The sequence below is a fragment of the Culex pipiens genome, chromosome 2 (genome assembly GCF_016801865.2).
Source record: "Culex pipiens pallens isolate TS chromosome 2, TS_CPP_V2, whole genome shotgun sequence".
In the NCBI taxonomy this organism is placed as follows: Eukaryota; Metazoa; Arthropoda; class Insecta; order Diptera; family Culicidae; genus Culex; species Culex pipiens.
The window spans coordinates 101,727,280-101,750,309 of record NC_068938.1 but is presented as its reverse complement, the minus strand read 5'-3'; the positions used below and the strand labels follow the sequence as shown (position 1 = coordinate 101,750,309).

The window sequence follows — 23,030 nt, the reverse complement described above, 5'->3', positions numbered from 1 at the left end:
GCATTCACAGTTTCATTGAACATAGCAAAAAAAACACTACAAAAATGGCTACGCAGGCCCCAGAAACACGTTCACCTTGATTTTTTCAAAATTATTTAAACAGGGCCGAATAGTTTTTCTCTAAATTTTGTATGAAAAATTAGGGCAGCTTGTCACACTTGCATACAATCCAGATATTGCATGCAATATGTAGAAGAAGCGAACCGCATCTCATCCTCCTCTTATCATATGGGACATGACATATAAAAATAAGTTCTCTTTTTCGAATACTTTATTTGTCATTAATAATTACATGAATTGGCATAATAAAAGCTTAGTTCAAAAGGAAGGAAGTATACATAAATGATATCGTTATCAAAAACCTTATACTTCTCCCCAATTATCTTCAAAACTGAAAAAAGTCTATAAGTATTTCACCACTTAAATATTTAAGCACACAAACTTCTACCACCGCCTCGCAAGCGCCAACACCTCTAATGCTCTTCTTTGGTTCAACGGCGCGCGCGTTCGCACCTTCGACGGCGATAGAGAAAGTAAATTCATTCGTTCAGCTCCAAGCTACGGCCCTCTACGCTTCCTGGTTCACCCCGTCGTCAACCTCTTCCGAGGAGATCCTGTGCGGGCCGGGACCTTTGACCTGGTTCTCCACCTCCTTGAAGCTACTCTTTATCTCGTCTAGTGCTTTGCCCAGACCCACCTTGATCATGTTGAACTCTTGCGTCACCAGCGAAAGACGACCGAGAAGGTAGTTCAGGTTGGAGTCCACCTCGGACATGCGACCGGTAATCAGGGAGACCTGGAATAGGGAGAAATTGGTGAGGGTTTGGGCATTTGTATGATGTAGTGCGGTCTTACCTTTCCTTCCATACTGTCCATCGTAGTCAGAGTGCCGTTGACGTACGATTCCGTCTGTTGCTGCAGCCTATCCAGGGCTTGCTTGCTGGAAGAGATCTCCTGGTACATGATGCCGATCTGGCGCCAAACCTGGCTGATTTCCGTTTCGATCTTTGAGCTAAGGTTGCTCAGTGCTCCGTTGTGGTTGTCCAGGATTGTGGCACCGATTTCGTCGAAACGCTTCGTAACCGTTGAGTTGAGCTCCTTGGAGTTGGCCTTGACTACGTCGGTAACTTCGCGCAGAATTTGGTGGATGCCGTAATCGATGCCACGTTTGGCGTCCAGCACATTTTCACCCGTCTGCAGCAGGAATTTCTCCAGCCGGCTCAGTGCAGCAATCTCATCCTTCAGTGAACCAATGTCCTTCTTGGTGGCAGAGAAGAATGCTTCCGAGTCGACAATCTCCTCCGATAGCGTCTTCAAGATCTCGTTGACCGAAGCCTGCAGCCCTTCGTTGTTCTCCTTGATGCGGGTCGCCGTCTTTGAGAAGCTCTTATCGGAAGCCGTCAACACTTCCAGTCGCATATCCTCGATGGCTTCTAGCGTTTCGTTGACCAGTCCATGGACGAACTCCTTATCGAGCGTTGACCCGGCCGCTGGAGCAGCCACCGCAGTCGTTCGCGTCTCCTGAGCAATGTTCTCGATCGAGTCCAGCTTCTTGATGACCTTCTCCTCAAAGTCAGTGTTGGCGGGGATCACCACCGGATTGTTGTAGTACGACGAAAGCCGCTCTTCGATCTTACCGACGATCTCGTCCGATGAACCAAACTCACGCTTGGTGAGCTTCTCCACGTGGTTGATCAGATCGCGACTCACGTGCTGAAAACGTCAAAAATCATTATCACAAGTCGAGATAAACCACGATCATTCAACCCTACCGTCAATTCCTCAATCTTGGCAGCCAAGCTTCCGTCTTCATCGGCCGGTCTCGCTCTAGCCTCCAGCGTGTGCGCATTCTCCGTCAACCAGCTCAGCACGCCCTCGAGCGTTTCGCTCAGCTTCATCTGCTGCATGGTGTTCTTCTCGTCTTGCTGTAACCGAAACCGACCATCAAAACCTCATTCTCCCCCCAATCCCCCTCCCCAAACTCACGCTAAGCAGAGCCGTTTCGATGCTGCCGACGCGTTCCTCCAGCCGCGTGATGGTGCCCTTTAGCGGTTCAAATATCCGTTGGTTCTTCTGCAGCGTGATCAGCCCCTTTTTGACCTGTTCGCCGAGGGAGCGCTCGCGCTGCTCGTGCCGCTCCAGCTTGTTGTCCAGCAGGTTGTACGAGTGCACCAGCGACAGGATGGCATCGCGGATTTCCTGGTTTCTGGAAAGCAGAATGAGGGAGTCATGAGTTTCATTGTGTCTGAACCGGTGAACATAGAAATCACAAAAATGAAATTCGAGCATCCTGCGAGGTAACGTTTCCTCTCAATCCACTCGAGATCTGTATTCTAACATGGCGAGCGCTGCTGGTGCATTCGCCCAGTCGGGGCAGCAATCGTCCGAGAGAACCATGGCCTCGAAAAGACAGAATTATGGTACCATTTACGGACAGAGAATAAAGCTCGAAATGATCGAGAGAATTATGCTCTCGAGTTCATTTCCAAAAACAAGTTCACCCGTCTAAAACAAAAAAAACAACAGGTGTCGACTACGGTAATCAAACCAGAGACTTCTAGCAGACTATCTCAATGACTTAACTATTTCGGCCACCCCAGCTTTGTGACTGAACAGTGGTCAGAAGTCGATGTTTTACATTTCTAGACTTTTTTTGATCAGGTTCTATAAACATATGAAACACAATAGCTTATAGGACCTTTTCAAAAAAACACTAGATTTGTTTTAGATTTATTGTTAGACAAAGACAACCATAGCATTTTTGCAGACTGAGGGCAAAATGGACGCCTTAGATAACAAGCCATTTCGCTGAAGAGTGATTGGAATCACTCCAGCTCAAAACCGAGGGTGGATCATTCTGTCCATCTGCCCCTATTACTATAGTTGACATGATCATGAATTGATCATGAATGTTCCCATACATCTGAAAAATGTAAAAGCTTGAGATGAATTAAATTCTAACCAATCTTTTACAATTCAACACTGCATCATGGACGGCGAAAGTCATTTTTTTAATCACATTTTCACAAGAAAACTTTTTTCTTTTTCATGAATTGACAATCCAATCGTTTTTTGACTGATTATTTAATTTCAGTAAGTCAAAATAATGTTATTTTAAGGAACTTCACTAAAATAAAACCAGGAACTGCTAAATTTCGGGCAAAATTAAGGGGGTCCAATATAGGACAACGAAAATCCTTGCGAAACGAAAATACTTTTTCAACAGTGGACCCTTATTTTAACTTACAAAAATTAAGAAAACTGTGTAGGGGAAAATCTCGCATGTTTAACGGTGCACATCAACCAGAGCTTTTGCACCCAGATTTTTGTTACAGACATTTTAGTATCTTCAAAACTACGGGTACTATCGATATAATTTTTTATTCGTCGTCTAATATACTGTCCACAAAGTAATTCACAACAAAGTTTGATTATTTTTACAATCACTTTGTTGCAGGATTGGGTGCGTGAGTTTGACATTTTTTCAATAAGAAGACAACAACTTCCTTCGTTGCTGTGCACCCTTAACTCCATCAAATTTGCTGATTTTAACTATTTAACCCTTTCTGGCCTGATGGGTCATTTATTACCCAAAAATCTTTTTTTTTTTAAAGTAGCCTATAATTTTCGTATGGTCATAAGAATCGTTTTCCCATCATCATTTCAAATTTTTTTTTTTTTTTTGAAAATTCATGCCTGAAAGGGTTAAACAACTAATTTTGCACAACTTTTGATAGAAACTTGCTTGCTCACTTCTTATTGAGCTATTTATCACTCGATTTCAGTTGAAAACGCTTTTAATGAGCTGTAATCGAATATCAAAGTGCTGATATGGTAACATTAGAGGCACGCTGGAATTAGATGCTGTTCCCCTATTTGAGAAAAAGTTTTTCTCAAACATACAATAAATGCTTGTTTTAATCTTCTTAATTGCAAATTTTTCCAATCATGAGTATTAATATAACTGTTTATAACTGTTAATAGTACCAAAGTTGCTGAAACCGTGAGGATTTACAATTAATCTAAACTATAGTTTGTTGTACTTATAATTGATATTTGAAATGTTATGATGATGTTTAAAATAAAAGTTTGTTGTTTGAAATAATGTTTTCTAATAATAAATCAATAACAAAACTTTTTTTTATTTAAAAACGCATGGTTTTATCAACAACTGTAAACAAATCTATTGTTTCGTTTCGGTGTACTATTTAACTTATTGATATGGACAAATTTGCATCAAAATTACTTTTTTTTTATTCGTTATACGTTTACAGTGGTGTTTGACACGTTTTCTTTGATCATTTTTGGAAAAAACGAGTTTAAAAGATTGTTAGCTTTTTATGCTGTTTTAAGCCATATTTGTTAACAAAACATACATTTTTACAATGAATATTTAGCAAAATCCCGAGTCCACTATAAGAAAAGGGGGTCCATAATTGGCAAAAAAAAACTTTTTTTTACAAATGGCTGTTTTGCAGCATAGAAGTAAGTAATTGATTTAAAAAATAGTCAGAATTCAGATTTCATTGTTCTGTACAAAAGGTTAGTGCTTAAAATATTGAAAACTTGTGAAAAAAGCTCGTTGGCTCTACTTAGGTTTTCCACTATTGGTTAAAATACCCTACCAACAACGATACGAACAATGATAAAATTAATTTTGCTCAGTACAATGTCACTTTTTGGATTTTGATTTTTTTTTTTTTTTTGCTTTTTGGGTGTTTTTGAAACCGCTTTGGGTCAAGGGGTATACAAAAATACCCAAGGAGAAAAAAAAATAAAGATTCGTTTTTTGAACCTTTTCAAAAATAAAACTTCAGAATTTAAATCCACGACGTTTCGTTACCAAAGTTGGAATTTTATACATCAACAGTATGTTTTCCTCTCGCGCCACATGTTAAGGTTGTTGCACTTGAAAAATTAAATGACCCTCAACTGTGAGACGAAATGCATCCGCGTTAATAACCTCGATTTCAAACGAAAATCCTTGCACCATAATTAAATTATCCACAACTGGCATTCGGCTTAAGGGCCCCTTTAGTGACTGTTTAGAGACGCTGATGTTGATCTTTGAGATCTTCGGGTGATGGCGTGCAGCATCGAATCGTGATGGCAATGAACTCATTAAACATTTGAGAGCACACGATGGCAGCTACGACGAGGATCTAATTGGTCATAATTGATGCTGGCTGCTTGCATTTGCTGCTGCTCTTGTTGCATGATGGATCTTCTTTCCCGAACGAAATTGTGGCACTTTTCTCACTTTGTGACGGATGCAACATGTGTTTGGCGCATGTGCCACTCGAACAAACCGAGCGACGTCGTTATTCTAAACCATCCAACCCGGACCGACCAGCCGACCATTCGTCCGACTAAATATTTAGTCGAGTGCCATAGATGATGATTTATGAGTGATTTGTTCAAGTTGCCCGCGCGCCTATATGACACTTATTGGAGCCGACCCCCACAATCTCGAACCACACCAGCCCGTCAAACTGCAGTCAAGTGCGTTTTCAGAAGCTGCACTCTTCAGAGCTGGTTCTGGTCGAATGCATCACGTCTCTCGGATGCTCGGATGGACCGTACTTTTGTACACAAATAGCAGTCAAGTGGAGGCACGTTTTTCGGAAGAATAAAGGATTTAACTGTTTCGTACAGACGCTTAGAATCCCGGCTAAACTGCACTTTGTTCACTGGGGTTGCTTGCTAACTTTGTTTTAAGTCGAGTGCTTATGTCATTAACTAAACAAAGTTAATCCATTGAGCTGATTTCTTGGAATTATTTCCGTATCATAACATTCAATCTAAAACAGTCTCACAAACAGTACTTTAAAGTTTAAGTTGAAAAAGTCGTATAGTTTCACTAAATTTAAATTTACTTACGTTACGTCCACTTTCTGTTGGGCGAGTACCAGTGATGCCATCGCGCTGACTATCGCCAGCAGAAATAAGCTCGATTTGGCAGCCATGTTGCCGTTGCAAGGCAATGTGTGCTGGAAATAAAAATTAGGAAAAAATAAAAAAATATTGTGGAAATACAATATAATAATATTATTCAACTATTTTGTTATTCTATGGAAAATTATTTGCCTACTTAAAAAAATTCTTCATCATTCTTCAGTGAGAAAGACAAAACAAAATACCGTCATTTGTGGCGAATCAAGACTATTATTGTTCATCCGTGTCTGTCTATTTGAAACCAATAAAAAATATCCAAATATTGTATGAACAAGGCTAAAACAGCTGTCCCGTTCGCCTAAGATGACGGTAGTACTTTTGGTGGATGCAACGCGTTTAAAGACGTTTAATAAATCTTATCACGTTGTGCTTTTTAGAACAAACTAATGATAAAAAATTCAGTATGTCTGATATTTGGCACCGTGAAAGAAGGGCTCCTTCCCGGCATTTTGCGAGGTATACCTAAATATTTCGTCGGGGGGTCTAGAGCAACTTTTTTTTTTTGAAGATTATTTTTCGATTTTATAGGATATTTGTTCGAAAAAGTCACAGAAAATCCGTGCCTTGGGGACCAACCATATTTGACTAATATTTGACATCCAATAAAAAAAATCGAACCAGATTTCCCAGATTTCTAGCTTTCTTTGAAATTACCCCAAAATCCAAGCTGGAAACCCCGATACGACCGAAAATAAATAATTTGTCATGAAAATACAGCAACACATTGCCGGGATACGAATTTGAGCAATAAACAAAGCAAAACATGGATTATTTAATAAATAAGCTGTTTATTACCCAATAGGCTCCGAAAATTATGTTTTCAATCCTCTGCCACATAACACCATTACATTTTAAAACAGTTTAGAATCAATTACATTGTAGAGAACAGTTTTCTGAGCAAGTTTCATAAAATAGAATCAGTTTTGGTTCAATATGAGCAGAGATATGCCCAATTTCCTGAAATAAATAGTGCCTTTCTCCAAAATTTCTTAATTCAATTACCTTTTACATGATGGGCACTGCCTACTGAGTTTTGTAATGAATGCTATAGAATAATTTTCATGAATATGTATTTCATGAATCATGTGAAAGGTAATTAAATTAAGACATTTTGGAGAAAGGCACTATTTATTTCAGGAAATTGGGCATATCTCTGCTCATATTGAACCAAAACTGATACTTTTTCATGGAACTTGCTCAGAAAATTGTTTTCTACAATGTGATTGATTCTAAAATGTTTTAAAATATAATAGTGTGATGTGGCAGAGGATTGAAAAAATAATTTTCAGAACCTTTATTGGGTAATAAACAGCATATTTATTAAATAATCCATGTTTTGCATTGTTTGATGCTCAAATTCGTATCCGGGCAATATGTTGTTGTATTTTTATGCCTAATTGTACAAAGAAAAGATTTATTTTCGGTCGTATCGGGGTTTCCAGCTTGGATTTTGGGGTAATTTTAAAGAAAGCTAGAAATCTGGTAAATCTGGTTCGAATTTTATTTATTGGAGGTCAAATATTAGTCAAATATGATTGGTTAGAGTCCCCAGGCAAATTCATAAGAAATTTGAGTGATATCAACAAAAATTGAAAAATAATCTTCAACAAAAAAGTTGCCCTGGACCCCCCGACGAAATATTTCGGTATACCCCGCAAAATGTCGGGAAAGAGCCCTGCTTTCACGGTGCCAAATATCAGACATACCGATTTTTTATCTTTGAGGTCTCGAAAAAATACACCATGCTTAAAAATCAATTGTGCTATTTAATTGAGAATTATCTGAATATTTGTTGCTAAGAAAATTGTTTACAATTAAATTTTATCTGAATGTTCAAAGCGAGTAATGATTTTTAAAATTTCACGTGTATTTATTGTAATACACTATAAATCTTTATGATAATCTTTTACTTTTGTTAACTTCAAATTCAAAGGTAGAGTTTTGTTATTTTCCCCCAATTGTGAAAAATTATTGATGGAATGTTTTAAAAATTGTATCGCTTTGTAATTTTGATAAATTTTTGCTTAGTGTTTCAAATGTTATAAAATATTTTAATTAAACTTGAACATTCCGGCAAAACAGTTCAATTCATTTGTCAATATCTTTCAAATCATGTATGGTATGATCAGTTAAAACAAAATTAGGGAACAACATGTATCTCCATCGTGCACCTTATTTTGGCGTATCAGCACTTCAACGTTGAATTACAACTTCTCAAAACAGTTTTTAACTGAAATAGAGTGATAAATAGCTTAGTAGAAAGTGAGCAAGCAAGTTTCTATCAATTGTTTAGTAAAATACGTTATTTAAATAGCGAAAATCAAGTGCATATAAAACTAATTCTAACTACCGTCATCAGGGGTGACATTGGGTCAGGGGGTGAGATTGGGTCATTGAAAAAGCTGAAATTTGTATGACCCAATTTGCCTGAAGAAAATTTATTCTAGAATCACTGCGTGGTTGGCCATATTCCTGGTTTAACCGGGGTATCTGGAATCGGTCTCAAAGTGGCCAGATCGGTCCAAAAACAGTTCTGATGATCTTAAATGAAAATGATTTTGAATGTGTTGTAGTTTGAATCCTGTTTAGCTGGTTTTTGGTTTGATAAAGTATTGACCATTCCGTAGGTGCCCCGGAACTCTCCGAAACCTGGGTGGCAAGTTAAGTTTCCCCAGTTATGGCACTTTTAACTTTTCTAATGGTCAAGCTTATTTTTTATTTTAAAAATCTATAAGGCAATTTTTTGAATCGTTATAATCATTGCAACACATTTAATAAATTTCAGCGCACTTTTTGCATCGGAAACTTATAGAAAATTGATTGAAATCCAAAAAAAAGTCTGGAAAGCCTAATTTACATCAATTCATAATCAAATCACAATCACTTTACTCCACCGTAGACAGTTGTCCAGCTGACTGATATAGTCCTGAATCGCACAGTAAATAGCCAACAGCACCAGTGCTACTCTCGTTCGTGACCTTTTCCCAAAGTCCAGCTCACTCGAGACGGTTACGCGAAAACTGATAATAAGAGAGGAACTACCGCAAATCTTCTGGCCCAAGAGGGAGAAGAACTCCGTCCACTCGGGTTCACGGATTATCACGGTGGAGCGCCATGTTATCAGCTCGACGCTCATTAATCGGTAGCATAACTCAACTGGTAGCGCCACGCCGGTTAAAATTCAAATCACTTTTCGAGTACTCACATAATATAGACGTGTATTAAATCAAAGGACGGTTTTATCTAACTTCACAATTCGGGAGCATTCAAAGAAAAACACGTGCACTCTGCCCGCTGGACCAATGCAGACTAAACACCAAGAATAAGCACATCACCCACCAACGAGCATCGTTAGCATGCGCAACGAATGCTGTTCTCCTAAACATATGACACCACTCACAGTCATGTGCACATGAAACCGTTCACCACACATCATGGGCACTTGGTACATGTTACAGCCCAAAACCCGTAAAGAAGAATCCCTAAAAAGTGTTCTCAAATTTCATCCCCTTGAGTGAAACACTTGACTTATCACTAAATATCGTTTAGAAAACAAAACCCAAAAAAAGTCCAAACATCTTTCAGAACAAAACCAACAAACCTTGTGCCGCTGGGGGCCAAAATCGGTTAGGACTTGAGGTTGGAATCCGCGACTCACTTGGTGTTCAGCACGAAGAACGACAGAACACTTTCTAGAGAGAGAGATGCTGCCGGATCGAGCACTACAGATGTACTGAACGACTGAGCAGCTCTGGACTAATGTGTGCTGAACAGAGGAAAGCAAATGCCGGCTTTTCTACATTGGATGGTTAAGCGGTTGAACTAAGGATGCACCACCAGGATGATGGCAGATGATGATGATGACGAGTGTGATTGGTGGCGTATTGTGTGAACAACAAAAATATACACACACAGTTCGCACTTTAGACGCGTAAAGTGATCGGTTCGTTAGGATGGGAGAAATGAGGAAAGTTTGAATAGTATTTGTACTTTAAATTGAAGAAATATATGGTTTATTTATTAAAAATTCCAAATAATCAGCTTCACTCGGATTAACGAATCCGCTATGTGTAACAAATTATCAGCATGTAGTAGTCGTTCAAAAGTTATGCATAAAAATGTGTTTTCTCATAAATCGCGATGTTAGATAAATGACCAGAAATTGAAGCAAATACCATCATTAGATAGCAAATACCATCGTTAGATAGTTAAAAAATCGAAAGACCTTTCCAACGAATTCAAAACATTGATGATCTGGTAACCCTGTCTAAAGATGTGATATTTATGTACTTTTTGAGGCCGGATCTCATTTAAATGTATGTTAACTATGTCCGGATCTATCATCCGACCGATTATCGGTTAGGTAATCGAAAGACTTTTCCAACGCGTTCAAAACATTGAAGATCTGGCAACCCTGTCTCATGTTATGACCACTTGAGTTACCACTTTATTTGTTTGTAAACAATTTCTAGATTCAACCGACCTTTTGTTGGAAAGGTAATCGAGAGTCTTCCCAAACGAGTCGTAATCTATCAACCCTGTTTATGTTATTATGTACCTTCTTTTCAAAGAATTGAAAAATATTTCCGGATCAATCACTGATCTCACCGTCGAAAATGTGAGCACAGGTTTTACGAAAATTTTGGCTAAAACACTGTTTAATTTTCTATAAAACAAAATATTGCCTAATTCAAATAAAAAAAATCAAATTATTCGCTCTACAGCATTGCCTTGGCGTTCTCGATTGCGAGATTCCTACTAGAAACTAAGAGTGTCCGAGGGCTTGATTGTTGAGGCAACTGCAAACCTCTTTTTACACCTTAGCTTCCATCCACCCCGGGATTCGAACTGACGACCTTTGGATAATTAGTCCAACTGCCTACCAGCGACTCCATCGAGGCAGGACCCAGGGAGACGACTCCTACACCTGGACTGAGCTAACGACCTAACCTTTTTTTTTTTTTAGGTTAGTCCGGGGCCAACATTTACTTCCCGTCCGACGCAAGGCGTGATCAGACAAATCTCGTCTCGAAAAATGCCACCGGGACCGTCTGGGATCGAACCCAGGCCGACTGGGTGAGATGCAATCACGCTTACCCCTACACCACGGTCCCGGCCTAATTATATGAACTACAAGCCTTACCCGACAAACTTCGTTCTGCCTTTTTTCGTTTATTGACGTTTTTTGATTTTAACGTAACTTTCTCCATACAATTTGCCGATGCTCCGGAATCGGTTCCAGAGTGGCCAAAGTGTCAATTAATTAGCGTAAGAACCTTCCTTGGACTTATACGAACCCAACGCAACAAAGAGCGACTCGATCCGACATTCCGTGTTGAACTGATTCGCGTTCGAACAAAACCGTCGAAATTTTATATATATATATAAGATATTTTCTTTCATGGTTTACAATTTACCATACAGTTTTAGTAATCAAATTTGATATTTTACAATTCTTCTTGAAAATATATATCACTATTTTATGAATGAAAACAACCATGATAAATAACAATGTACAGATATAGATCCTTGCAGATTCTTTTCGTGTGGATATATCAAACAGAGGGAGAGTTCGAAAACGACTCCATCATTCAAATAATTGTTTATTAACAGTCTGGACCCGAAGCCTGATTTTTCTGTTACATTCTTATTGGAATTCCATATAAACTGTAACGGGAACTGCAGGCACCGGGTCCTGACTATTAATGCTTCCTTAAGGGTTTTGCTACATATTTTTGTTATAATTTAAATAACTAAAATTTCTAAGTCTTTATCACTTTTGAACATAAATAACGGAAAACATAATTTATTAAAACAGTCATTTCCACAAGGTCACAAATAATTTTGAATTGAAAATATTGAGAGCACACAGATAAGAGCAACAAATCCCGAGACAAATCCTACTAGTTTATATTGTATATTTATGGAAGTAAAATAAATAAATCACATAAAGAATAATGTATGTATTTATATTAAAGTAAAGCCGGAAGTTAAAATTGACCTTCGGTTGTGGTTTAAATGCCCGTGAATTTAACTAGTCGCTGCACCCATCAGCTGGATTCTAAAGCTAAAAATAAAGTCGGTTAACTGCAATGGTCCAGCCGGTTCTGTACTGCGTTGAAATTTGAAGTAATAACGTCGTGGTTTACTTCGCGAACAAAGATCAGCGCGCATTCGTGGCGCGTAATTAGTGTAAAGTAAGCAAATTGGATTAACACGCGTCCATTAAAGGTCCAGCGTGATATTTCCTTGGCGAATAGAAAGGCGACGATGACTTGGCGTCAACTGTGGTGCATTAATTGATCACCATCAGCAACAGCAGCATCCATTTTCTCGCCATCCATCCGTCAAGTCATTCATACTGGCTGGGATGTGGACGTCGTGAACAGTTTCAAACAAGGAAAAGTCCGCGTTTCTCATCTGGTTTATATTTTTCCAACTCTCTGGAACGAATGTGGGACTGTTTGGATTGGTTTTGGCATGTATTCCGTTGCTCTTCACAAGGGATAACATAAACAATCATTGGCGGCTGCCGTATATGCGGGTTATTGGGCGGCGTACCCGGCCGGTCCATTCCTAAAGACCGGACCTAAATACTGGAGTTAATGATGTCGCTGTCTCAGCAGAATTGTAAACATTATCATCGGTTCTCTTATTTTATTGGTAAGTTTTTAAGCTTGGTTTGATTGTCGTCACAATTTCTCATTTTCTATCCAATTTGAAAATTTGACCTTATTCGTCAATGCAAATTCTCATTAAAATTATATAGGACAATCGACAATCTAAACTAATTCCAAATTTAATTCAATTTAAAATTCCAGAAGAATCAATATTTAAGCTTCAAATCCTTCTTTCAGCTTGCACCGTATTAACGAAGATTTTATTGAGTATCCGAAGGGATATTTTTCCGAGGACTTCGGTTAATCAAGTCAAAACTGTATTGTCAAAATATGATTATTCTGAAAAAAAGATAAACGCCTTTGGTTTACTAAACGAGAAATTTAATCACAAAATAATAATATTCTTAATTTTCTGTGTTGTAGTTGTAATAAATCTTCTCTTAAGATTCGGTTTCTTTTTTTATTTATTTTCTATTTAAGTAAAACACCGACCAACAAAAACACTGCGCAGGATCAACTTGAAAGAAAGCATTAATGTTCATGCCAGAAACTTTGAATTTTTCAAAAATATTAGTGCGTTTGCATGCAATTTATGGGTTGTATATATGCAAGAGCGATGAACTGCCCTAATTCTCCATACAAACTTTGGAAAATACCATTAGGTCTTGTCTAAATTGACAACTCCAACACCTGGATTGACCAACAACCTAACCTCTAAGATAAGCCGGGACGAACCTTTACCCCCTCATCCGATGAAAGGCGTGATCAGACAAATCTCGTCTCAAAAAATGCCATCAACTTGGGTGAGATGCAACCACGCTTATCACTACACCTCCGGACCCGGATAATATTGGGTCATTCCATCTGAAGCGGAACAGCATTTGAAAATAACCATCTCCGATTATGCTCAAATTTGGCAGAGCTGTTGAGACTATCAAAACATGCAAAAATTCCGCATTTCATCCAAATCGGACCATCCCCTCCATTGTTGTACCCTCCCAAAAAATCGACTTTTTGGCGATTTTTGAGCGAAACCCCTATCTTCAAACGACGATAACTCAGGAACCACACATTTCAGAAGGTCGATCTTAGACTCAATTTCAAAGGAAACCTGTATTGCGCAATTCGACGCCAACATTTCAAAAAGCATCATGTACAAACCATGCGTTTTGAGAAAAACGCATTTGAATGTTGAGCATCCATTTTCAATTCCCAATTTAATATAAAAGCAAAATAAGATGTTCTAATGATAACAAACGATGAAAAACGTTGATTTTATTGATACTTGATCATCCAAATTCAATAAAACATAATTTCCGTAATTTTATTTGAGAAAAACAAACATAACTTCTTTTGAAATCGCCAACGTCTATATCACCCTGCTGTCATTGAGGGGGACGCTTTGTTATGATTCGTTTTTCTTCGCCGAATGTACATGGCGCTTTGTTCATGTTGCTTTTTTTTCGTCACGAGGTACATGTAGTCTTTTGTTTGACAGGTTGACAGGGCTATATAAACAGGGACTGCTGATGGCAGAGATTTTGTTTATGTTACTTTATTTAAAATCATGATTAAACAGACTTTACTGAAGTAACTTTTGCTAATTTTTGGTGGAGAGGTAGCTTATCAGGAGTACTTTCAGAATATGCAATAACCCAGAAAGTGTCAAAATGTACATGATGCTTTTTGAAATGTTACCGTCGAATTGAAAGCTTAATATGTCCGTATCTCAAAACAGCCCAATATATTTTTTTAAATTTGACCTCACCATCGTATTCCCCGGCCAATTTTACTCAAGAATCACTCATCGACAGAAAGGAATATGTTTCGTTCCAGAGATAACGAATTTTAAAGTTTTAAATATTTGAGATTACTTACATCAGCTACACTCACCGCATCTGCCTTCAAAATTGAGTATGACCGACCATCTAAGATTTGTGGTTCCTGAGTTCTGGAGCAACACGAGAAAAGGGCGGATAAGCATTTTGACAGTTTGAACTATTTTGCTCTTTCTCAAGCTTCAGGTAACTTTTTCTCAAAATTCGAAATGGGAAGCAATAGCTGACCTCCCCAGCTACCATTTAACACTATGGGTTTTGTAAAATAGTTGCCTATTGCCTGGGAAATTACAAAATAGTTGCAGTAGTCCAAATGCTTATGCGCCCTTTTCAAATGTTACTCTTGAGTTATCGTCGTCGATTTTTTGGGAGGGTACAAAAATGGAGCGGGTGGTCCGATTTGGATGAAATTCGGGATTTTTGCATGTTTTGATAGTCTCAACAGCTCTGCCGAATTTGAGCAGAATCGGAGATGGTAATTTGAAAATTTGCATTTTTTCTTGCACACTTCAGGTGAAATGACCCAATATGTAACATAATATTATCACCTAAACCCCCTAGCTCGAGAAAAAGGGGAATTTATATGGAAAAAAATAAATTAAATTATTAAATTATTTGCGGCAGTGAAACCGTTGAAATTGAAATGTGTCGCTTAAAATTATGCATAGTTTAGTGGTGATTAGCAGCAGCAGGATTTTTCGTTAAAAACTGTAAATTAAAAATTGCATAAAATAATAATTAAACATTTCTCGATTAAATTTTCAAAAGGCCCTATCTGCATAGGAGCAATTCTCTACCAAAACCGGAAATGGATTTTATTTGTATTTTTTGATTTGGCTCAAACTTTGTGGGGGCCTTCCCTATGACCAAAGAAGCCATTTTGCATCATTAGTTTGTCCATATAAATTTCCATACAAATTTGGCAGCTGTTCATACAAAAATGGTACGTAAATATTCGAAAATCTGTAACTTTTGAAGGAATTTTTTGATCAATTTCGTGTCTTCGGCAAAGTTGTAGGTATTGTTAAGGACTATTCAGAAAAAAAAGGCACACGGAAAAAAAAAATTCCTGATTTTCTTATTAACTTTTTTTTCACAAAAACTCAAATTCCCAAAAAACCTATTTTTTGATTTTCGAGATTTTTTGATATGTTTTAGGGGACAAAAATCCGCAACTTTTGAGCTATAGAGAAAGACGGTCAAAAAATCTGCCGCCGAGTTATGATTTTTTGAAAAACTGGTGATTTTTGGAAAAAATCGAAATTTCACACATAAAATTTTTTGACCTCATTTTTTTATGCAAAATTGAATTTGCAATCGAAAATTACTTTACAGATTTTTTGATAAAGGGCCCCGTTTTCAAGATATAGCCACCGAAAGTTTGATTTCAGCGAAATATTTGCAGTTTCTCGATTTTTAAAAATAGTGACCATGAGCGACCATTTCTAAAAATATTTTTTTTTTTTTTTAAATAAAAATGGTCGAAATCGGCCGGTTTTGTAGAGAATTGCTCATAGGAAACCCATGAGGGATAGGTTGTTTTGAAAATTTAATCTAGATTTAATGTATTGATGATTCCAAATACATTTTCCTTATCTTGAAATCAAATTTATTACAGTTTTATTGAGTAAGTATAAGCCAACAAGGCTTCGACCAAGCTTAGACATTTAGTATGAGATCAGTAAATATTTACTCCAAAATTTTAAAAAGATAATATAGCCGGTGCGTATGCAACACGTAAAACACGTGCATCAACTTTGCATCACCCCTTGTTAAAAATAACCCATTCTTTGCATAATTTCCCCCAACCGTGCAGCTCCCCCAAAAACTGTCATCCTCGCTCCCTTTTCGTCCTCTTTCTTTTCTCTCGTGATCTCCAATTTCATAACAACAGAAATGTGCTCGGCCTCGGTCTCGAATCGCTCTAATCCGTGAACGCGGAGTAAAAATCGCCCAAAAAAATCCCAGTGAAACCGTTTGTCCTGTGCAAAATGTACCGCATATTGTCCCTCCGGAACCTGTCCCGCCAGAGGGCCAACCGCGTGCTGGCGGCGGGAGGAAAATCGAGCTTTGGGGTGCGCCTCAATCCGGAACTGACCTGCTTCCAGAACTTTTCCCTTTTATGTAACCAGCGGGCGGAAGGAACGTCGCCGGTGCTGCTCGGAGAAGGTGCGTTGGTTTCGGGGTGGTGCCGGAATGGTTTGGGTGGGGTTTTTGTGCCGGTTTGCCGGAATTGCGTTTTATTTTTTGCTGGTTGATTTTTTTTTTGGTTGGGAAGTGAGGTTATGTTCGCGTTATGCAACCAAAACAAACCGAACGCAAAAGGTAAACAAACCGAATGATTGATTTTGAAAACTTTCTTTTTGCAGAAATTTTACCAAATAAGCTGAATATAATCAAACGTGTTCATTCTACAACCACAACGCAAGAAAAGTTAGATTTATTGAAGAAGAAGAAACGCAAGAAAAGTAATTCGAAAAAGTTTACAGAACTATTAAAAGGTAACTTAATCAATTTCTTTTAAGTTTAGTTTTTCATGAAATATCTCTTACAGTAACCGATACCTCAACGAAACAAACCAAAACCTCCATCCAAAACTTGAAGGCGCAAAAGTTGGCCGACTTCATCAACAACCAAATCTCGCAGGAATCGCCACCGGAGGAAACCGTCGGGCCGCCGTCCTGCGCCGCCACCCCGGTGGACACCTCGCGGTGGTCTTTCGCCGAAACGCCCGTCATCTACATCGGCAAGGACATGAAGGAGGTTGAGCTGTCGAACGAAACGCTGGCGGAAATCCTCGAAAGTTATCGCGTGCTCAAAGACCTGCACGAGCGGCGACAAGCGACGACGAGCGCTGAGGAAGCTGGCGCGGAAGAGGAGCTGATCGAGGAGGTTGAAGTGGTTGAGCCGACGAAGGGGAAGGGAAAGTCGAGTCGGGGGAAGAAGGAGGCGGACGCGGGAAAGAAGTTTGCCTCGAAGTACTACAAGAACTCGGAGCTGGAATCGCTGGCGCGGCAGAAGAGCTTCCACTTTACGCTGCACGCCTATCTGGACATTTGTCTGACCAGTGGGATGATCAACCGGGCGTACGCAACGGTGCTTAATTATAGGCATAAGCGCAACCGAAAGTGTTTGGACGTGGAGATTTACAACATTTTGATGCATGGATATGCGGAGAAGGGAAATCTGCTTAAGCTGAAGGACATTATGAAGATCTTGAAGGAGGACAGCATCGAACCGAACGCGCAAACGTTTGCCGCGATCTTTGAGTGCCTTGGTCGGTTGGAGACGACCGACGAACTGCGAGCGGATGCTCGGACCTACCTCCAGGAAGCACAAGCCAAAGGCTTTTCCATGAACGACATCATGGATCGAAGCAAGTTCACGCACGATCAGCGTGAAACGGTGCTCTGTCTGTTCCGGGAGATGTCGCCCGGGTTCAGCCCAAGTTATACGGCGCCGGCACTGCACTACAACAATCACCTGCTAAACGCACTCAACGAGCACGTGCCACCGATTGACGGTCAGGTTTCCGTTGGAGAGTCGATGGCCGGATCTGAAATCATGGCTTCGAAAGCTGGATTTTCGAGGGAACAGCTTGAAGATTTCAGCAAGGCACAGGTCGAGCTTGAACTCAAAGGTCACCTGACGGTGAAAAGTATTCAAAAGTTCCCCGAACCAACGGAAACCGTGAAGAATTACCGCAAAGAGCTCGAAGAGCTGCGCAAGGTTTGGACCAAACAGATCACCGCCGCCCTTCACCGAGACGTCAACACGTTGAAAGCCGTAACGGAGTCCAAGACAAGTCGTGCCATCAACCTGTTTCCGTACCTGAAATCGCTCAGCGTGGCTCAGTACACGGAGATCCTGCTGGACGAGGCGCAGATGTTGATCGAGGGCTCGGACACGTTCAGCATCGTTACGTCGCATCTGCACCGGGAGCTGGGCAAGAAGGTCGAAGCCCGGTATCACGTCGAGCAGAAGCGAACGAACGGGGTGCTGGACAAGACGTGCGAGGTTTACAACCTGTACTGTGACGGTCTGGCGGAAGGTCAGAGTAGTGATAACCCGCGGCAGCTGTGGCAACGGTTGGTGCACGAAAACCGGCAGGATGGGGCCAGCTTGGACATTCAGAGCATTGCGTGGCCAAGAGCGGCTGTGAACGGGGTCGGGAAGTTTTTGTACAACGTGTTAAAGAACGACTTGAAGATCAACGTGAACGCAACGGCGAGAGGATCGCGGCAGGTTAAGCTGGTGCCGGCGTTTTATTCGTTGTTCCGGTACGAAGCTAAGGTGGCCAAAGAGCAGATTAAACCGCATCCGGTGTTGATAAAGCTGTACAGAAACTCGCAGCAGGACTCGCTGAAGTTCGACATCAATCTGGTGCCGATGTTGTGTCCTCCCCAGCCGTGGAGTACGGCCGTCAACGGCGGGTACATCTTGGCCAAATCGGACCTCATTCGGTTGCCCCAGCAGGCGCATCAACAGTCGGAGCGGATCGCCGAAGCCAGCCCGCAGGACATGTATCCGACGCTGGACGCGCTCAACCAGCTGGGCAGTATTCCGTGGAAGATCAACGACGAAGTGCTGGACGTGGTGCTGGCGGTGTTCAACAAGGGCGGCAACTCCAAGCTGGACGTTCCCGAGCCACCGGCCTCGTTGGCACCCATCGAAGAGACCATTCCGCGCAACGAAATGACCGGTTACGATCGGTTCAACCTGATGCGCAAGAAGATGACGCACCGGCGCAAACAAGGTGACATGTACAGCTTGTGGTGCGACGCGTTGTACCGACTCTCGCTGGCGAATCACTTCCGTGGGAAGGTTTTCTGGCTGCCGCAGAACATCGACTTCCGGGGACGGGTTTATCCGATCCCGCCGCACCTGAACCACCTCGGCCACGATCTGGCCCGCTGTCTGATGGTCTTTCACCAGAAGAAACCTCTCGGCCCGGATGGGTTCAACTGGCTCAAACTGCACTGCATCAATCTCACCGGGTTGAAGAAACGCGACTCGGTCCAGGATCGGCTACGCTACGCCGACGAAATCATGGACGACATTCTGGACTCGGCTGATCGACCCCTTACCGGTCGCATGTGGTGGAGTCATTCCGACGAACCGTGGCAAACACTGGCCTGCTGCATGGAGATCGCCAAAGTTCACCGCTGTCCAAACCCGGCTAAATTCATGAGCGGCTTCCCGATCCACCAGGACGGATCCTGCAACGGCCTGCAACACTACGCTGCCCTCGGCCGGGACACTCCCGGCGCCATCAGTGTGAACCTCGCCCCGGCGGACGTCCCCCAGGATGTGTACAGTGCCGTCGCGGTGCTCGTCGAGGAAAACCGCGCCAAAGACGCGGCCAACAACGTCAAAGTGGCGGCCATCCTCGAGGGCTTCATCAAGCGCAAAGTGATCAAGCAAACCGTCATGACCACCGTGTACGGCGTCACGCGTTACGGCGCCCGCAAACAGATCGCCCGCCAGCTCGAATACATCGACGAGTTCCCCAAGGAGTGGGTTTGGCCCGCGTCCAGCTATCTCACGGTGAAAACCTTCAACGCGCTCAGCGAGATGTTCACCTCGGCGAAGGAAATCCAGGACTGGTTCACCGACTGCGCCCGCCTCATCTCGGCCGTGTGCGCCCAGAACGTCGAGTGGATCACCCCGCTGGGACTGCCCGTGGTGCAGCCGTACAATCGCTCCGACCGACCCGCCATCCCGTCCAAATCGATCCAAATCCCCGAACACTTTGCCATGGACTCGTACGAAAAGCCCAACATTATGAAGCAGAAGAACGCCTTCCCGCCCAACTTTGTGCACTCGCTGGATTCGAGCCACATGATGCTGACGTCGCTGTACTGCGAGCGGGCCGGCCTCACCTTCATCTCCGTGCACGACTGCTACTGGACGCACGCCTGCACGGTGGCCACCATGAACAAGGTTGGTTCGTCAATTTGCTTAACACTGGAACACCCAACTCATCATGTCCAACTTACTCGAACGCCCAAGTCGCTAGAATTAGTTGAAACGGTAACTTCAACTTGCTGAATCTAGGCTGATGACTCAACCAATCGGGACGATTCTTTTCTCCAGTGTTTTGTAAGGATGTCTAGATGATCCTAGAACTTGCTTCCGCGGAGCTGCTGGCGTTACCGTTTCAACTGATTTGGGAAGGGGGATTATGTTTTGGAGTGTTAAATCTTAACACTTCGTTTCTTTCAGATTTGCCGCGAACAGTTTGTCGCGCTGCACTCCGAACCCATCCTGGAAGATCTGTCCAAGTTCCTCGTTCAGAAGTACAGCTACGACGAAAAGTGAGTTCTTTGTCTAACCTTCAATCAAAACATCTTCTCACCTTAGATTTTTTTTATTCGTCTAGCGAAATAACCAACGACGGCTCGGTGATAGATCTGACCAAGCGCAAGCTGAACCGCATCCTGCAGCAGTACCCGGACAAGGGTGACTTTGACCTGCGCCGGGTGCTGAACTCGGTGTACTTTTTCAGCTAAACGCCGTCAAAGAGGCGCGCGCGGGCAGGAGTCTAGTCAAGCTCGTCGGATAAGGTACTTCGTATTAGCTGTTTAGTAGCTTCTAACCTTTGGGCGCAGAGGGGACGGAGCGAAGTTCAATGTGATAGATCGAGGATGTTTTTTTTTACAAATTTCGTCAGAGGTGCGTTTTTTATCAAGCTGGCGGCTAAAGTAGCAAACAGAACTGACGCAAAATAAAACAAAGTTATGCCATGGAATTGCTGCGCGGGCGTGCGCTGGAGTTTGTCATCAGAAAGAAATTCCCTTTGAACTGCTCGTTGTAAAAAGGTGATTACCGGTTTTTATTAAATAAAAAAAAATTATAACAATTATTTCTTTAAAACAGATATTCGGACTCTGGATGATCTTCAACTGTAGAGGCAACATAAATAAGGTAAGTGTTTGACTTGGGTTATTGCAATCTTCATTGATCTGTTATGTATTATGAGTCAGACGGGCTTAATGTGGAGCACGATCTTCAGCAAATCCAACCAATTCATCTACTTTTCCGACGACATGGACATTATTGACAGTACGTTCGAGGTGTTAGTTCCAAAGAAGGGGGATCTTGCCAACTGCGATAACTGGCGTGGCATCTTGCTGCTGTGCATAGCTTTGAAAGTTCCCTGTAAGGCTATCTTGTGCAGCATCAAATCGAAGATCGACGAGTCTCTTCGACGCCAGAAAACAGGGTATTTCAGGACTCTTTCACCTGGTTTTCGTTGATTATGAAAAAGCGTTTGACCGTCCCAACCACGAAAACCTCTGGCTCTGGCGAAAAACTCTTGGCTGCAAGGGTGTCCCAGAGAGGATCATCAACCTCACCATGGCGCAGTACGAGGCTTTTGTTTACTGTTTTGTGCATAACGGAGTCTTGTCGGACTCTATTCGGGCGGTAGCTGGGATGAGGAAAGGATGCATCCCTTAGCCGTTACTGTTTCGCGTCGTCATCGATGAGGTGTTAGCTGGAGCGTTGGACCGTGTGCAAAATCGTGGGTCGACCAAGTCGATGGTATTAAAAACGGTACGCGATCAAGGCTTTACGGTAGCTGGCGCAAAAGTTGAGGTCGATACACGGCTTGTCTAAAGGTTATTTTTATAAGACTTGAATGAACCTCGGTAATTCTTTCTGTAGCTTGTTGGGGGGACTGTCCCGAGTCAGGGAAACTGTTTTTCAAAAAATTCTATCGGTAAAAATTGATTTTATCTTATTTTGAAGTTTTAAATACAACATATTTAAGCTAAAATCATGGAAAAGTATTTAGCCGAGCTTCCGTGGCCGTGAGGTTACTGGTTTCGCCTAGTAAGCGGAAGGTGATGGGTTCGATTCCTGTCTGGCTCGGCAAAGTCAGATCCCTTAAAAGAGTAAATATGCTCACTGGGAATACTGACCGGTAGGGGATAGGTTTCGACTTGCGGCGTGCTGGGTTTCCAATCCAGGGGTCGTGAGTTCGATTCTCGTACCGGGATGATGAAGTTTTTTTAAATGAATTGCTGAAATTATGATGTTTTTTGTTGTTATTTCTTCAAAACATCAGTTCCCTAAACATGTCTTCAATATCTTTCATCATGTAAAAATGTATATGTTGGTCGTCAGTTTCAACAATAGCTTCAAAATATGTTTTTCCTAGTTTTTTTTTTCAAATTCATCTGGAAACATCAACTTTATTCGTGTTTATCAAAACTGTTTACGTGGATTTGTTGCAAATAATATCCAGAATAAATTTGCAGAACAAACATGCTATGTATTACATCAAATCTCTGAAAAGTTACAACAATTTTAGTGAAGAGACTGCAAATGCAAATTTAAAAATTCTGTGATATGTATTCCCTTACTACAGTCATCCCTCATATTCGGAACAGGTTACAGATCGGCTAATGTTCAACAAATCATATAAAATCGATAATTTAACATAATGATTTGCTTTTACCTTCATGTGAAAGCTTTTCTTGCGATCTTTCGATTGATTTTAGACCGGTTGTACATTTTTACGTTTTATATCAAGTTCTCAAATAAAAACATTGACCCTTGAAATCCACAAATTCGGAACACTTTTTTCTTACGATGTAAACAAACTTTTTTT

General features: G+C 41.2%; 2 protein-coding genes across 2 annotated transcripts; one reads left to right on the top strand and one right to left on the bottom strand.

The window, feature by feature from the left end:
* Window positions 1-270: 270 nt before the first annotated feature.
* On the bottom strand, window positions 271-9,716 carry LOC120424099 (uncharacterized). Its single transcript, XM_039588112.2, has 6 exons — window positions 9,557-9,716; window positions 5,881-5,990; window positions 1,987-2,206; window positions 1,773-1,925; window positions 856-1,713; window positions 271-796 (listed from the first exon to the last, which is right to left on the bottom strand). The coding sequence occupies exons 2-6, from the start codon at window positions 5,964-5,966 to the stop codon at window positions 569-571; spliced, it is 1,545 nt and encodes a 514-aa protein (XP_039444046.1). The 5' UTR covers window positions 5,967-5,990; window positions 9,557-9,716; the 3' UTR covers window positions 271-568.
* A 6,557-nt stretch (window positions 9,717-16,273) lies between these two features.
* LOC120424092 (DNA-directed RNA polymerase, mitochondrial) lies at window positions 16,274-21,164 on the top strand. Its single transcript, XM_039588106.2, has 5 exons — window positions 16,274-16,582; window positions 16,783-16,914; window positions 16,968-20,356; window positions 20,639-20,730; window positions 20,796-21,164. Exons 1-5 carry the CDS (start codon window positions 16,405-16,407, stop codon window positions 20,923-20,925), a joined length of 3,921 nt encoding a protein of 1,306 aa, XP_039444040.1. The 5' UTR covers window positions 16,274-16,404; the 3' UTR covers window positions 20,926-21,164.
* The last annotated feature ends 1,866 nt before the right edge of the window (window positions 21,165-23,030 follow it).

Coding starts and splice junctions, on each gene's coding strand:
- LOC120424099 (XM_039588112.2), bottom strand. CDS start 5,966: ATGGCTGCCAAATCGAGCTTATTTCTGCTGGCGATAGTCAGCGCGATG. Junction 1,926..1,986: donor TCGAAACGGCTCTGCTTAGC/GTGAGTTTGGGG, acceptor TTTCGGTTACAG/CAAGACGAGAAGAACACCAT. Junction 1,714..1,772: donor CCAAGATTGAGGAATTGACG/GTAGGGTTGAAT, acceptor TGACGTTTTCAG/CACGTGAGTCGCGATCTGAT.
- LOC120424092 (XM_039588106.2), top strand. CDS start 16,405: ATGTACCGCATATTGTCCCTCCGGAACCTGTCCCGCCAGAGGGCCAAC. Junction 16,915..16,967: donor GTTTACAGAACTATTAAAAG/GTAACTTAATCA, acceptor TATCTCTTACAG/TAACCGATACCTCAACGAAA. Junction 20,357..20,638: donor CGGTGGCCACCATGAACAAG/GTTGGTTCGTCA, acceptor CGTTTCTTTCAG/ATTTGCCGCGAACAGTTTGT.